This window comes from Rhinoraja longicauda, chromosome 28 (genome assembly GCF_053455715.1).
Source record: "Rhinoraja longicauda isolate Sanriku21f chromosome 28, sRhiLon1.1, whole genome shotgun sequence".
Lineage (NCBI taxonomy): Eukaryota > Metazoa > Chordata > Chondrichthyes > Rajiformes > Arhynchobatidae > Rhinoraja > Rhinoraja longicauda.
Genome location: NC_135980.1, coordinates 8,412,445 through 8,429,580, shown reverse-complemented (window position 1 = coordinate 8,429,580; position 17,136 = coordinate 8,412,445). Strand labels below are relative to the sequence as shown.

The 17,136-nt window shown below is 38.7% G+C and overlaps 1 protein-coding gene across 1 annotated transcript in view; it reads left to right on the top strand.

Moving 5' to 3' along the window:
• rnf126 (ring finger protein 126) overlaps window positions 1–12,285 on the top strand; it is a 49,595-nt gene extending 37,310 nt beyond the window's left edge. The window contains exons 8-9 of the mRNA XM_078423866.1: window positions 4,662–4,777; window positions 8,450–12,285. Of these exons, the coding sequence (XP_078279992.1) occupies window positions 4,662–4,777; window positions 8,450–8,599 (266 nt within the window). The 3' untranslated portion in view covers window positions 8,600–12,285. The remainder of the gene's footprint in view (window positions 1–4,661; window positions 4,778–8,449) is intronic.
• The last annotated feature ends 4,851 nt before the right edge of the window (window positions 12,286–17,136 follow it).

The window sequence follows — 17,136 nt, the reverse complement described above, 5'->3', positions numbered from 1 at the left end:
GTAAATATATGTGTAGGAAGGAACTGCAGATGCTGTTTTAAATCGAAGGTAGACACAAAAAGCTGGAGTAACTCACCTGGTCAGACAGCATCTCTGGAGAAAAGGAATAGGTGACGTCACCTATTCCTTTTCTTCAGAGATGCTGCCTGACCCGCTGAGTTACTCCAGCTTTTTGTGTCTATTGGGTAAATATATGGCCGCCTTTGCCTCTGGGCCCTCTAAAATCAATGGAAAAAGAAATTGGGTGAGTTATCTAACAGGTGTAAATTGACATAACCAGTTTTACACTTCTGTCGAAGTATTACATTCTTTTTCTCCCCTCGGCTCCAATGGATCAATGTGACATTATGTTAATATGACATTCCTTCATCTTGTTAGGGTCCAGATCGCTTGTTTCAGAGTTGAGTCCTCCGGCAATGGCAAAAATAGTTAATTTGCAATTAGTGGTCTTATTTATGTTCTCTAAAAACTGCAAACAACTGGTGTGCAATTGCCCATTGTTGCTGGTGAATTGAAATCATCTTGAAAGATGAAACTGGTAAGCCTTGACACCCTTCGAAGATTGAGGACACTCGACATGTTGCAGAAAACTATCAATCCCCATGGTGCATGGTAGAAAATATACTGACGAGCTGCATGCTGGCCTGGCTCAGTAACTGGAACGACCAAGAATGAAGGAGGCCGTACAAAATGGTGAACATTGCCCTGCCGATCACAGATATCAACTTCCCCGCCATCGAAAAGATCCACAGGAAGCATGGCTTCCTGGCCATGCTTTCATCTTGTTGCTACTGTCAAGAAGAAGGTAGCTGAGAACCATGATCTCATCAGGGTGCTGAGAACCATCATCTCCAGGTTCAAGAACAGCTTCTTCCCAGGATCCCCACTGACCAACCCTACCTCAGCAACGATCTACTATGGACTTTGTTTTAGTTGCACCAACTACTTAGATTATGTTACCCAATATTGCTGACTATTAATTCATTTTTTATTCGTTACTGTATATTTATTTGTCGTGGTAATGTGTCTATAAAGCTGCAGCAAGTAAGAATTTTGTTGTTCTGTTCCCATACACATGACATTTAAACACTCTTGACTCTTGATCGTGTTGGCATCAAGATGGTTAGCTGCAATACAGTAAGATACAGAAGAAAGGGAACAGACACAGTTTTGTGTTTTGTCAATGTTTTTCCTTTTTCTTTCTATGGGACTTGTGATTGATCTAAATTGCAGGCCCCTCAGGAATTGTTACTTTTTCCATTGCTCATCACTCATTTGACTGAGTTTCCAACTGATACTGGTGTAGGCATATGGAAGAAGATATGTTGAGACTGCCCTAACTCATTTAATTTAAGATGAACATGTTTTGTTTTTTAGAGAAACCAATTTCATAAATGCTGTCAAATGCAGCTGAAGAGAAGCACTATACAAATGGCCAAACAGAACAACATTGTTAATTTTTATGCAGCAACTTAAAATAGACTTGCTATGTACTTGTATACTCCTTTTCATGTCTGTCTGTTTCTGTACTGGCGATAAGGCGAAATGGAAAAAAAAATGATAACTTAAGGCTGCCCTGAGGTGGTAAAATGGAATGTGAAATCACTTGTGGTCAGCAATGATACGTTACTCCTAGGGTGAAGTATTTTAGCTTGATGCATATTGTGATGCTCACATATAACGTCACGTAATACACTTAATATTTAACAGGTGTTGTGGAATTCTGCAATCACTGAGTTCAAAGTAAGTACCTGGAATTGGAGTGTACACCAAGTGTGGTTCCACCCCTGAAAGCTAACAGCGGTTCTACTCGTAGATGAGTCCAGGGACGCATTTGATATCAGATTGGCAAGTTAGTCATCGGATGACTGGTTAGGTAATACCCTGGATATTATTCCAAAGCACTTAATGATGCTTTGCCACTTTTTTTTAGCTTCCTTTTTCTCAACAAGACATGAAGCGATTGTCCAAGTTACAACTAACTACACCTTGGTTTATATTAGATTAGATGAAAACGCTTAGACTAGCTGCTTTTCTGGTAATGAGGATTGGGAAATTGATGTGCCTAGTGTGCCAAGGCATTGATAATGAAAGGGATGGTGGAATACATACGTAGGCTAAGGAGAAACATATAAACTGATTCTAAAGCATTTAGAGATTTGAGAACCATTCCTCAGACAGTTAGGTAGCAAATGTAACCCTACTCTTTGTGAATGGATAGATAGAAAACCAGGAACATTTGATCTTTTAGCATGATGCCACCAATAAGGAAAGTACTGGAACTTACTGTACACAAGGAACTGCAGATGCTAGTTTACGAAAAAAAAGACACAATGTGCTGGAGTCAGCAAGTCAGGTAGTATCTCTGGAGAACGTGGGCAGGTGACATTTTGGGTTGGGATACGGGGAAGAAAGTTGGAAAAGAGATGGAGGCAGGACAAAGCCAGGCAAGTGAGTGGACAAAGACTAGAAATGGGAAGAAGACAAACGGCTCTGACATAAGGAGAGAAGAGACACTGAATGTGAAGCCAGAGGGAATGGTTATAGATGGAAGGGGACAGAGGAGCAGGAAAGGGGTGGTTGGGTAATGGGAGAAATAGATGCACATCCAGGTGGGGCCCAAGGAAGAGAGTGGAGAGAGGAACATTAATAACGTGCTGCATGGCACTGGGAAAATAAGAATGGATCAACACGAATCAATGAAAACAAAATCCATCTTTAAGAAAGCCGTTAGATTTTATTTGAATTTATAACTGAATAGATAAGGTGTTCAGTGACCAGGTATTCAGAGGTCCCATATAACAAAAACATATACAAAATTTGTCTGCACAATATTGAAAGTAAAATGCCGGCATAAACTGAGGACTACTTAATGGGACAGAAGCCAGTAGACAAAATGGGTCAATTTTGGATTGGGAGACTATGATTAATGGGTGCTACAAGCATCAGTGCTGGGGTCCGAGTAGTTTGTGACCTTTATCAGTGTTTTGGATAAGGGGATCAGGTATAGGATATTCTAGTTTGCAGATGATACAAAACTGGATGGTTGTGATTGCAAGGAAATAGTCATGTAACGTGGAAAAGGCCTCTTTTTAATACCTGAACCACACAGCTGAATCCCATCCAATCAATGGGAAAACATGCAAACTCCATGCAGAAAGCTCACCACTGTATCACCCTTAATGCAGGGGAACTTTTGAAAATGGACAAGGCAGGTGAATGGATATGTTGAGTGGATGTAATGTGGAAAAATATGAGGTCATTCACTTTATAGATAATTAAGATTTCTTTTAAATGGTAAGACTGAAGGGTACGAGTGTTTGTTCGTGGCATCTTCGTAAACAAATAACTGAATGTTGGCATTGCAGGTTCAGTACGCAATCAGGAAGGCAAAGAATGTAGGCACAAAATGTTGGAGTAACTCAGCGGGTCAGGCAGCATCTCTGGAGAGAAGGGTGACATTTTTGGTTGAGACCTTTCTTCCGACTTGAAACATCACCCATTCCTTCTTTCCGGAGATGGTGCCTGCGCCACTGAGTTACTCCAGCATTTTGTGTCTATCTTCGGTTTAAACCAGCAGTTCCTTCCTAGGCAAAGAATATGTTGGCCTTCGTTGCAAGAAAGTTGGAGTGCAAGAACAGGGATGACTTGTTGCATTTGTACAGAACCCTAATAAGACTGCATCTGGAATATTGTGCACAGTTCTGATCTCCCAACCTGAGTAATGGAGAAACTGCAGCAAAGGTTCGCTTGATTAATTTCTGGTATGACTGATTAGTTGAGGAGAGATCAACTAGACTGCCCATATTTTCTTAAGTTCATAAAAATTATTTTGTTGAAAGTTACACAAATTTGATGAGGCTACGATTTTATAGATGCAGACTTGATGTTTCCTCTGAACTAGGTTAGCCTCATCATATAAGGCCAGCGATTCAGGACAGAGGTGAGGAAACTACTTCATGCAGAGAGCCGTGAAAACTTGGTTGCTGATTACATTTGATAGAGGGATGGGCAGAAGTTTTAACTATTGAGGGAATCCAGAGGGGTCAGCACAGGAATGATTAGCCCTGACCATATTAAACGAAGGAGCAGGCAAAGAAGCTGAACAGCCCTCTTTTATTTTTTATGTCCTGTATAATTTAGGTTTTGCAGTAACTTTTCTTTGCCTCTGTTTGCCATTTTTGAATCTGCTTAGAATTTCTGATTTGAATGGCATGCATGGGTCGTATTGAGTGTAGTTCTGTATCAGATCTCAATGCCATTATTTGGTTGTTATTTATTTTCTATCGTGCTCTGGGGAAAGCAGCAAAGAGTTACCCCCTTTAAAATGTTAATATACTAATTATAATTGGTTGACAAAATAAGCTAGTTAATCAGATGAAAGTGCAACCAGCAGTTAAATTGTTCCCACCCCCATCCTCGCCATCCCCTCCTACCTCAGTTTTATTACATCTTTAAACAACAACTTTCTCTAGTGATTACTTTTTCTTATGGTAAGATCACTAGATTTTCAGCAGCCCTTTGAGATGGTACCCGAGGATTGTGACCAAGTTTGTAAAAGCAAATTCAGTTGGACAATCTATTTTGCTTTAATGAGATTTTCATTGTACAGTAAAATGTAGGCAAATTGAATATATATATATTTTTTTTTCTCTCTGTAGGTTGTGGTGTAGAATGCCCCGTGTGTAAAGAAGACTATGGTGTTGGAGAAACAGTTAGGCAACTCCCATGCAACCATTTATTCCACAATGATTGTATAATACCTTGGCTAGAAATGGTAAGTAGCAAAATTACTTGAATGTTGTATTACTTAATCTGTGCCAACTAACACATTTGTATAATTTTACTTTGACCTGCATTGATCATAAATGGACAGTCATTGCCATTCTTTGTCATTGCCAGTCATTGCTCCTCTGAAAGACCAACCAATTACTCCATTGTCAGAGTGAGGCTAAACGCAAATTGGAGGAACGGCATCTCATATTTTGCTTGGGCAGCTTACAACCCAGTGGTATGAGTATTGATTTCTCTAACTTCAAGTAACCCCGGCATTCCCTCTCTCTCCATTCCTGCCCACCCAAGTCGCACCAGCTTCTCGTTTTCACCCAACAAACAGCTAACAATGGCCTGTTTCCCTTATCATCGTATCTTTCATTCATTGTTCTATATCTCTCTACATCATCTATATCTCTCGTTTCCCTTTCCCGTGACTTTCAGTCTGCAGAAGGGTCTTGACCCGAAACACACCCATTCCTTCTCTCCAGGGATGCTGCCTGTCCCGCCAAATTATTCCAGCTTTTTGTGTCCTTATCTTCACTTTAAATCTACACCTTGTCCCTAGACTCTTACTGAAGGAATAAATCTTTTCCTTTGCTAGTCCAGCACTTCCAAAGGTCCAAGTGTGCTGGAGTTTTACTGTGGTTGCTGTGTTTCTTTGTTTTTTGTTAATCCTTAATCCACAACGATTTTCACAAGCCCCAATTTTGTTTGATTTCTTAAATGTCACCTTCCTTTGTCAGTTTTGAAAATTCTAATACCGTAGTCAAATATAATCCAAATAACTTGAAACCAAAAATTTTGACAGATTTAACCACCTTTGGTAGGTGTTGATAGTCAAGTAAAGAACCTATTGTTCACAAATTTTGCTATTTTAAACTGAATTCTACAATTTGATTCAATTTCACATGGCCATTGGCTAGCAGCCTACTGTAACTTCAGTAATCATTGACTTTTAGTCTGAAACAAGTGTATGCTCCTATGCTTTGCTAATATTCTGGTGATCCAATTAGTTTTAGTTTTAGATTTTTGAGATACTGCGCGGAAACAGGCTCAACAAGTCCGCACCGACTAGCAATCCCCGCACACTAACACTATCCGCACACACTAGGGACAGTTTACACTTATACCAAGCCAATTAACCTACTAACCTGTACGTCTTTGGAGTGTGGGAGGAAACCGAAGATCTCGGAGAAAACTCACGGGGTGAACGCACAAACTCCGTACGGACAGCACAGTCGGGATCAAACCCGGGTCTCCGGCGCTACAAGCTCTGTAAGGCAGCAATCTACTGTTGTGCCACCGTGCCGCCCCAAGTTCCATTACTTGTTTCAACTGACTGCCTTTATGCGACTTGTCAGCACTTTATGAGTATATTTAGATGGTGCTGGGATTGAAATGTATCTAGGGTTGCTTCAGTGTGTTACTTGGCATACATTGGTTTTGCATATGGATGACATACCTGCCAACTCAACTGTCCTGTTATTGCCGTAGCTTTAACGTCAGCAATCTTGAGATTTGAGGATCTTGAACTAGGTATTTTGTTTTGCTGTTATTCAGGATGCATCTGAATATTTGGAGATGCAGGCTGAAAGTGATGGGATAATTGCATTGAACCATGGCTTGCATCCATACACAGGGATGGTGATCACTGTAGCTCTGCTTCCAGTTCAGTCGCAAGCTGATCTCGCTTTGATTCCTTCAAACCTTTTTTAGCGTCCTGAATGTGGTTCAAGCATATAGTTTCTTTTCAGATTTGGTTTGTTTGTATTCTGTCAGAAGCTTCTGCTGCTGAGCACAAATCAACTTTTCAGTACTGGGAAGAATTGTTCCAAGTGGCTCATTTGTAAAAAGTGTTATGAAATTAAACTGAGTAGATTAGGAAGTCCCGAATTCAATTCCTGTTCAGTTTTGAGTGGTACTAAGAATGAGTGGCTCTTGTTTTAGATTAATTTATGGGAGATGGAAAACAGCAGGAATTCATCTCTCAGGTGCCTCAATTACATTTCTTTGTTTGTTTCTGATGTTCAAAATTGAGGAAGAAAGAAAATGCCCTTGTTATAACAATAACTGGGCAACCAATAATATGTAAAGTTTCCAATGGTATAAGCTACACATTGTAAATTTCCATTCCCTGGGAATATGTATTTCCTGTTATACTTCCTCTGATATTTCTTCGCACCACCTCCATCCAAAAAAGAATTGTACACTTTCAATTTTCAGTTAACTGAGGTGACTTATTTCTGGACGTTGTTCTCGTTAAACAATGTGCTTCATACAAATCCATCTTGATCGTTGTCTACATTCTAACAACAGCTTCCATTTATATAGTGCTCTACAATCTTTTGATGAATACCTTGCAAAGAACATCATGGGTGGAATGGAGTTTGTGATGGTGCCCAGAGTAGTTAAATACTATAGTCTGAGTTGCTAATTGAAAGTGCAAATAAAGAAGCAATTTAAGACGTTAATGCTGATGGATCAATTAATGTGAAGTATGAGGACATGGATATAAATTGAGTTAAACTTATTTAGATAAGATAGGAAAAAAATTGGGAAAAATTTTAACGAATTGAAGCTTATTGACATTAGAGTAAGGAACCTGGCATGGTCACTGTAATAAAATGTAAGTCTTTTGAATGTGTTAGGACCTTGGAATATAAATTCTGACCAAGCTCCTTTAGTTTAGTTTTTAGTTTTAGAGATACAGCGCGGAAACAGGCCCTTTTGCCCACCGAGTCCGCACCAACCAGCAATCCCCGCACATTAACACAAGCCTACACACACTAAGGACAATTTACACTAATATCGAGTATACAAACTCAAGCCAATTAATCTACAAACCTGTACGTCTTTGGAGTGTGGGAGGAAACTGAGGATCTCGGAGAAAATCCACGCGGTCACGGGGACAACATTCAAAAACTCCGTACAGACAGCACCCGTAGTCGGGATCGAACCCAGGTCCCTGGCGCAGCAAGCACTACAAGGCAGCAACTCTACCACTGCGCCACCATGCTGCCCATTTCTGAAAGACTGGCAGATGATCCAGAGAGAACTTTTTCTGGTGTGGAATGCTAATGACAGTGTTGAGAGATGGAGCATAAATAAAGGAGGGATTATTGAGATGGGATTGAAGCCAAGGGGTAGCAATAAAAGTGAAGAATCTGATCTATGTAATTTGAAGCAAAAATAATCCATGTATTTTTCAAACTTGGTGACTCAAAATTGACAGAACAATGGAAGAAGGTGAGCTGAGGAAATTGGTTGTGACAAAGACTTAATGATTGGCCAATCCCAGTTGATATCCAAATATCTACTGGGACTGTCATTGTGCAATTTCTTGCTGCCTTGGTTGAAGATGCTCCCAAATCGTGCTGTGATGCATCCCAATAAAATGCTTTCTACGGCCCATCTGTAGAAGTTGGTGAGAGTAGTTGGAGAAGAATCCTAAGACTAATTTGTTGGACGATGCTTATAACAAAATTGATATTATTTGAAACCATGAAACAGATTGGCTAAAATAGCATCAGTAAAAAAAAATGTTGCAAATGCTGAACGTCTGCAATGAGATGAGAAAATATGTAACTCCACCAGCAAAACAAAAAGCATTGTACATGCTGCACCAGAAATTTTATTGCATGCTTCATTAAAGCCTTTCTTTCTTCAATCCTAGCATGACACTTGTCCAGTCTGTCGAAAAAGCTTAAGTGGGCAAAACACAGCAACAAATCCTCCTGATTTATCAAGGATGAACTTTTCCTCATCATCATCCTCCTCTGCCTCAAGTTCACCAAGTAACGAAAATTCAACAAACAATTCCTGAACTATTTTTTAAAGACAGCATCCAAGGCTACTGTTTTCATAATGCAACAGTGTTTGATGACTACCGTGATACATTTTATAATTTAAATTATTGTATTATGCATGGCGCAAAGAAAGCCAGAGTAAATGGAGGTTCTTAACCAAGAACTCTTTTCTAAAAATGTCAACTCAAACATGAACACCCACTTTTTTTCCATATTGACTTGTTTTATAGATCTAACTTGCGGGACCGATTTAAAACATTTCTTATGACAAGCTGCTATGTTTATTTTATTTCATCTCACTGTGGGTAGACGTACCCTGTGTGCACATTGCTGTGATCATACTGCTGTGAATTATTTTAAGCAGCGGAAGAATTCTGCTGTTCCTTTGCAAACATATTTGAAGCTTTAACCATCGTAATGCATTTTTAAGTTAACAGCTGTTGGATCTCTGGGTATTTTCATTTTATTTTATAGTCCTTGGTTTTGTTTTTCTCATACTAAAAAGGGATTATTTTTCCAAAAGTATCTTTTTATTGGATTGGCCAATTTATAGTTGCTGTGGAAAGCTGTCGGACACAACACCATCCCATTTTTTATTTAGTAGAAAGTGGGGCATTGTTTGCTTCAGATTAAATCGAAGGGCATGTGGGTATGGGGTATGCAAATTTATTTGAAAATGTATCTTAAAACATTGAAGTGATGATTACATATCTGCTGAAAATGATTTTTAACCAGTTCTTGCTGTCTTTAAATCTGAAAATATTTGAATCATGGAAGAACTGCAATGCCTCTACTGACTTAATTTGAAGTGGTTTAAGATGCAGTCCAGCAACATTTATTAATCAGCGCCTGGCCTGTCTATCATCTGTCACTTACTGTATATGTAGAAAACCAGACTGACTTACTTTGTAAGCTTGGGTTTCCTGGTAAGATACAAAATCTAAAGATGTGCCCAATGGTATGCTTGTCAGTAGGTAACACACAGTGTACAGGAATGTGATACAAGCAAGTACCCAGTAAACTTGTGGCATTTACTAAGTTTGTTAATATTGTATCGTCATCAATTGTACACATGTCAGTGAATAATCATTACATTTTTTAAAAAATGCATTGTCCTTGACTTTTTGCATCTGAGCAGCACTTGTAAGGCATCAACCTAATTGATCAATGACATGAAACATTTCCCACTTTAATCATTAAAATGACAGAACATAGATTTTTTTCATTTACCTTTGTCGTAACAAAACCTGTATACTTTAGCATAGCACACTAGTCAGTGAAATAAATTATAGTGTATATTTTGCAAGGACCTAAATGATTTGACGTGTCTGTGCTTTAAGCAGAGAAAGGTACAGCGTTAGTGTAAAGTTAGGAAAGAGTAAATGGAAATACATTTATAGTTTACATTTCAAAGTCTCGTAAACTTGAATGTTGCTTAGTTAAAGTCAATACTGGGAGAATTTTTAAATTTTGTTACCATGCACTTTGGTGATTTGGACTGAAAGTCTCAAACTTACAAAATAATCTTTTAGTTCAAATGTGCTCTCGACCCGAAACGTCACCCATTCCTTCTGAGATGCTGCCTGACCTGCTGAGTTACTCCAGCATTTTGTGAAATAAATACCTTCGATTTGTACCAGTTATTTTCTTACAAGGCTGGTAGGTGAATAGACTTTGGACTTCCACACGGATAACTATGTTCTTTAATTGTGGATGTCTGCTGGGAAGCATTTGAAACTGAAAGCTTGAGTAAACACACTTGGGACCTGAAGTGGTGAGACTTAGTAGAGACGGAGAAATTGTATGAAGTTTTAATTTGCCTAATGTCAATTTTTTTAAATTGATTAGAACAGAACAGTACTTTACATAAAACCTAAACATAATAAGTTTCCGGACAACCTTGATAAAATTACAGCATATAAATGTAAATATACATTAACAATTCTGGATGTGAATATAGGTGAATATACCTGAATATTATTAAGATATATAAGAACTTGACACTCCATGCCTGAATTTTAAATTGACCCCTGGGACAAAAACTGAATTATTGTGGTTTTGACTGTGGAGGTGTTTTAGAGCAGTAAATTAATCTCTCTTTGGTATATGGAAGAATTTGGTGTTTGTCACCTCTGAGTAAAGGGAATTAATTCAAAATTAGTTTTCCACCCGTCCCCACTTAACCAAAAATAAATCAAGTTTGCTTCTACCAGTTTTTATCTCGGGCGAAGATAGCAGTCCCAAGCTTAAATGGAAAGGTCTCCATCAAATTACAAAGTTTCATTTTTAAATAGATTTATGAATTTTGCGTAATGTCTCTACTGTTGTATTACCCACTGACAAGAATATCTATGCATATATTTCTGCTCCAGACTAAGAGATGAGTGCAATAGCTTTGGTGCCCTGAATTTCACCAAGCATCTGAACGATGTTTTTGACATCAGTAAATCTTTTCTAGGTAGGTAAATTGGAAATTATATTTTAAAACGTTATATTCTGCATTTGGCATCTTTTGATTGAATACCGTAATTGATTTGGAACGTGAATTAAAGGTACATGCATGGGGTTTTCGGATTCATTTTTAAGATGCATTGCACAGTGGAATTTAGATTGGCTGTCTTAGGGATGATATTAATTTTTTTTAAATAAAGACTTTACCACCTTGTTTTTTTCCGTAAGAAGAAGATATTGTCTTTTCTCCTTGCCTGTGTTCTTTTCTTGCTTCGCTGAATATCAATGAACCTCAGTTAGCTTAAAATACAAAGCTCCCCATCTTCTGCATGTTGGTCTTTCACTTCCTCCCAATTTCTGGGTTTTACATTTCCCCAAGCAGCGACATCTTGATGCTAAATGTATTCATGTTAGCTCGGTGTTTAATCCCGTATCTTGAGGGTGATCTAGTGTGATTTGGAAGACCTGATTTGTTCTCTTCATGTAAAGGAATATGCAAAGTCAATCTGAACTTTTGAAAGTGGAGTAATGGCCTTCCATTAGAGTAATTTTCACTTGGATTAATGCCCAGTGTTAGAGGCTGTCACATACAGTATACAATTTCCTCTGGGATAATTAAAATGTAAGACCTTGCAAAAATATGAAAATCAATTTTATCTTCACCTTTGGACAGAGGTCTGTACAGTGAATCGTCAACCACCTGCATTTATGTGGCAGCCTACTTATTCACGCACCTGCCTCCTCACGATGAAACCAGGCCTGCCTAATTCTTTGTATATTTGAAACTGACATTCAGAATCAATAAGATATAATAACTAAAATTGATTTGCAGCACTGATTTGTTCCACTGCCAAACCTCTGGTGATTTGAAGTGCATTCTTTGGTTGTGAAATTAATTACTCATTTTTTGTTTGCAGCTTTGGAGGAATCTGGAATTTTGCTCCCTTTTTAACTTTCTACTTTAAATCATGAAGGATTTCCAATTGAAAAGCTTTGCATCCATGCACATGCAGATGTAGTGTAATTAGAAGAATGTCCACTAAAGGCAAAAGGAGACCATCAACTCTGATCTGATAGATTGAATGGACTTGCTAGCATTTTTACCGTGTATGTAAATATCTAAGGACAATGTATCTAGGCACAAGTGTTTTCAGAACTTGGCTATATTTAAATTATCACCAAACTGCTAGCAAGTCCGGAACTTGGCACTCCTATTCCAGTGAAAATAATTGCAATACTTGTAAATGTACTATAAATACAACAATTTAATTAATAAAATGGTTAACATTATTTTGTTTATTGAAGAATGATTGCTATGAAAATGCAGAGGTGACAAGTGCAACCAGGTAGTATAATACAACTTTCCTCAGTAACTTCCCTGCTTCCCCATGTTGATGGGTTTATAGGCTGGGACATCCATCGTTTCTTACTTCCAAGCACTGACCTGTAGGATGCATGAGACCAACGCTGATTTTGCTGAGATGGAGCAAATTTAGTCTACAAATAAACTGCTGGGAGCTTTTCCGGCTCAGTGGCATTTAATTGTTGAAGAAATAACTTTAATTCCTGAGCATTAAGGTCAAATTACATACATTTTGGAAGCAACTTATTAAATTATCAAGGCCTGGTTGCTAACCATTTTAACTTCAACTCATAGATATAGACAGTGAATTCTCCATCTTCAAGTATCCACCCTCTTTCCTGTGCCTCCCACTCCCACAGTTTTCTCACCGTCTCACTATCTCCCGCTCCATCAGCCACCTTGCTCCTTTCCCCTCCTCTGTACGCTCACCTCCCATTCCCAAATCACTTACTTCCCTTCCTACTCCTTCCTTTCCCTTCCCTGCAGTATTCTTCCAAAAATGTTTGATTTTTTTCGTTTCATAACTCTTTCAGAATGTTCCAAAGTCTATCATTGTATAATGTAGAAACGTTGCACAACCCACCGAAAAATGAAATTCCTTCCCATCCCCATAAATACCTTGTACAGTATTTTGGTTCCAGATACTATCCTAAAAGAAATAATCTCAGCTTCTATTCTCTCATTCGCCCTCAGAATCTCAGATTGCCTGTTTCTTCCAAACACTAATGGGTACAGATCCAACCTGCTGAGCCTCTCAGCGTCAACCCTTCATCTCGGGGCTCAACCCAATGATCCTCTGCACATCCTCCAATGAAAGTATCCTTGTATATGGAGATACAAACTACACACCATACTCCAGATGTGATCTCATGGATACCATATAAAGTTGCATCAAACTTATAAAGGTCATTGTTCCATTATCCTTCCCACTTGCTTTCTGTATTTACATGACAACCCTTTCTGTTTTGTGCAGTAGAGCCTCCCACCCCCCACCACCACCAGAGCACTTTATTTACCTCAACGAGATTAGTTGAGATTAGTTGAATAATACACACCGTATTGTTCAATGAATTGATGAAAAATTGGTGAACCAGATAGAAAAGAGGTCTGAACAAAAAACAAATGGAAAAATCTTGACATATAATAATTCTTGTTTTTCATTTGACAAAAGATATCTGGGAAGATTTGTTGTATTTTGAAGAACCTTTGTGAATTTAACAATTTGCTGCAAATGGACGTGTGTAAGTTTGATAGCGGTGCCCTGATCTACACTGTTAACTGATCTCAGATTTTGGAGTGTCCTCCACAGTTATCGTAATCTTCAATGCCTCTAAATAAAGGTGAGCCAATTGTTAGTATTACTGTTGGTATAGAAGGGTATTAGAAACATTTTGCATGTGTTTCCAAGATATGGACAAATCACCTGCAGGAATTCCCATTATAAGTCAATGCGCAGTTATTCAACTTTGATAAAATTTCAAGGATGGTGTAGAATTTATGAAATTTTTCTCCATTATATATCATTAACCATAAAAAAAAAAGAAATATTCTTCAATGAATGAATGTATCATATGTTTTATACCAGTGTTGTGTGATTGCATATCGACCTTGGACTAATCAAAAGCATTCTCTTCCCATTGGGCTACTGATGTTTATTGGCAGTGGAGCTCATGAAGGCAGGCTTGAATGCTTGCAATGTTCTTCCTATATAAAATAAATATTCTTCAGCTGGATAGGTAGCTTTTCACTGTATATTCCTTATTTTCTACAGTATATTGATCCAAGGCATGTCCTTAAACAATTTATTTTTGTAGTATCCCTCAAAATTGTAATTCGTTGATCAATTAAGTATATTCGAGCACTTTAACATCTCAAGGTTTTTAGAAGGAAATATGTTGACTAATTGATTTCTTCACATAGCTTAATAGTTCTGTATAATTCTCCAGTTCTCTTTTAACATTAATGCTATATGTCCAGGAACCAGGCAATTTATAAGGCCAATCAGTATTAAAATGGGAGAAGAAACAATTTACTCTGTGGAGTTTTAAATGATTTTGGATGCACTAGTAGTCCATCTGTAAAGGAAAACAACAAAAAAAACAGATCAAAAATGTTAACTGGTGCCTGATCTGTTGGATATTTTCAGAAAGTTTTATTGTTTTAATGCTTCTATCTTATTGTCTGAGCTGGAAATTATTGAAGCCACGATTCATGTAGTTAAGCACCCTAAAGAAGGGAAGTATGGTGGTATAGCTGGTAGAGCGTTGCCTCACAGTGCTAGAGACCCAGGTTCGATACTGACGGTGGGTGCTGTCAAGTGGAATTTGCACATTCTCCTTGTGACCGCATGGATTTCCTTTGGGTGTTACGATTTTTTTTACACATCCCAAAGAAGTGCAGGTTTTGTAGGTTAATTGGCCTCTGTAAATTACCCATGTGTGTCAGAAGTGGATGTGAAAGTGAAATAACACAGAACTAGTTTGAACGGGTGATTGATGGTCAGCGTGGACTTGGTGGGCCGAAGGGCTTGTTTCCATGCTATGTCTCTAAACTATACTAAATTGTTTCAGCTATGTTTTAACTTTAGTTCTTTGGGGGTTTTTTTGTGTCTTGGGACCCTAACTAAAAAAGAAATGGATTGTTAAAAGTTTAACCATTTTATAACCTTTAACATTTGTAATGCCGGGAAACTAAATGCCCGTCTGTATTTTGCCTGACGTTATGCTTTTTTGAAAAGAGAATATTAATGACACTGGAACTGATTAAAGAGGTAAAACTTTGCTTTGTGTATTTAGACACAAGCCGTAGCTAAAAATTGATGTATGTTTATATGACAAATTGGAAGTATAAGTTCTCCAAAAGAGACTGTAGGTGTATTGAATAAGTTTTATTCAAAAATTTTGGAATCTGATTTAAATTGAACAAAATGTCATAATTTAAAAGTTACTGCTTAAAAGTTATTGTTCTACCAGATAACAGAAAATAACTACTTTAAATACAAGAACATGACTCCGAATGGTAAGATATAGAAAGACCAAGAATGATTTGAGAATGTGACACTGTAATTAATGTCATCAGTTGGGTTGATGGGTGATAAATATAACTATGATCAGTAATCTTAACTGCATTAAATTGCTTCAGAAGCCTACATACATTAAAAAAAAGTACTTTATTAGGTGGCTCAATGGTACAGCGGTTAGTGTCACTGCCTCAGAGACCTGGGTTCGATCCTGTCCTCTGGCGTTGTCTGTGTGGAGTTTGCACATTCTCCCTATGACCATCTGGGTTTCCTCCAGTTGCTCTGGTTTCCTCCCGCATTCCAAAGGCGTGTGGGTTTGCAGGTTAATTGGTCTCTGTAAATTGCGCTGAGTGCTTTGGGAATAGATGAGAAAGTAGGATAATATAGAACTAGTGTGATTGATGGTTAGCATGGAGTTGGTGGGCCGAATGGTCTATTTTCCACATTATTTTCTTTCAATCAATTCATTGGAGATAAGACTTTTGCCTTCCATCACAGTGAGGGTGTGCCTAGAGCAATCACTGTGATGGCTGTTTGTGTTATAAATTGTATCTGTGTGTCCTGTGCTTTTTGTTGTCTACTGCCGGACCCTGACGTGAGAGGACGCTGGCGCTGTTTATTCGCCGCTTCTCCGTTAGGATAGTTTGTCTGTTTGTTTTTATGTTATGATTGTTTTTGTAAAGCGCTTTGAGCTTCTGGAAAGGCGCTATATAAAATAAATGCTTATTATTATTATTATTATTATTGTTAATCAGCAATTGTGGTATGTGGTAGAAAAAATTCAATGCTACTCCAGTTTGAAGAGAACCCTAGAAACAAGTTTTGCTGATATCTCCTGATGTGAAGATAAGTGTTTCACATATGCATAACCATGTCTATATCAATCTGTTACATTCTCACAACGTTGTTAATCCATGCCCAACTCCAAAACTTAATAACACGACCTACGGAGACTATTCAAGACCGTTGCATTATGAGAAGCGCCATACTTAAAATGAAGATGAAATCAACACACATGTTACAATTCCCATGACAATATTTGCATTGTAGGTAGTTACGGGACGGCACAGTGGCGCAGCTGTAGAGTTGCTGCCTTACAGCGCAAAAGACCTGAGTTCGATCCTGACTAGGGTTGCCAACTGTCCCGTATTAGCCGGGACATTCCATATTTTGGGCTAAATTGGTTTGTCCCATACGGGACCGCCCTTGTCCTGTATTAGGCCCGGGGAGGGGGGGCGCTGTAGGCCCAGACGCTGTAGGCCCGTGGGCCGCTGTCAGCCCGGACAGCGTAGGCTAACGGAGTGTGTTCGGGGAGCGAGGTCGAGTGTGTTTGCCTAAAGGAGGTTGCGTAGCAACCCGCCTTCTGGCCCGGGCGGCCGCCATTGGTAGTGCGGGAGCACGTGGTCGCTGCCTGGGTGAGGTTATGTGGCGCACGGGGTGGTGACGTCACCTTGTCCCTTATTTGGGAGTGAGATAGTTGGCACCCCTAATCCTGACTATGATGTTTGCATGGAGTTTGTACCTTTGACCTTTGACCTTGTGGGTTTTCTATGGGAGCTCTGGTTTCCTCCCACACTCCAAAGATGTACAGGTTTGCAGATTAATTGGCTTTGGTAAAAAAATATTATTTGTCCCTAGTGTGTAGGATAGTGGTAGTGGACAGGGTGATAACTCGGTGGGCCAAAGTGCCTATTTCCACAATCTAAAGTATAGATTAGCAT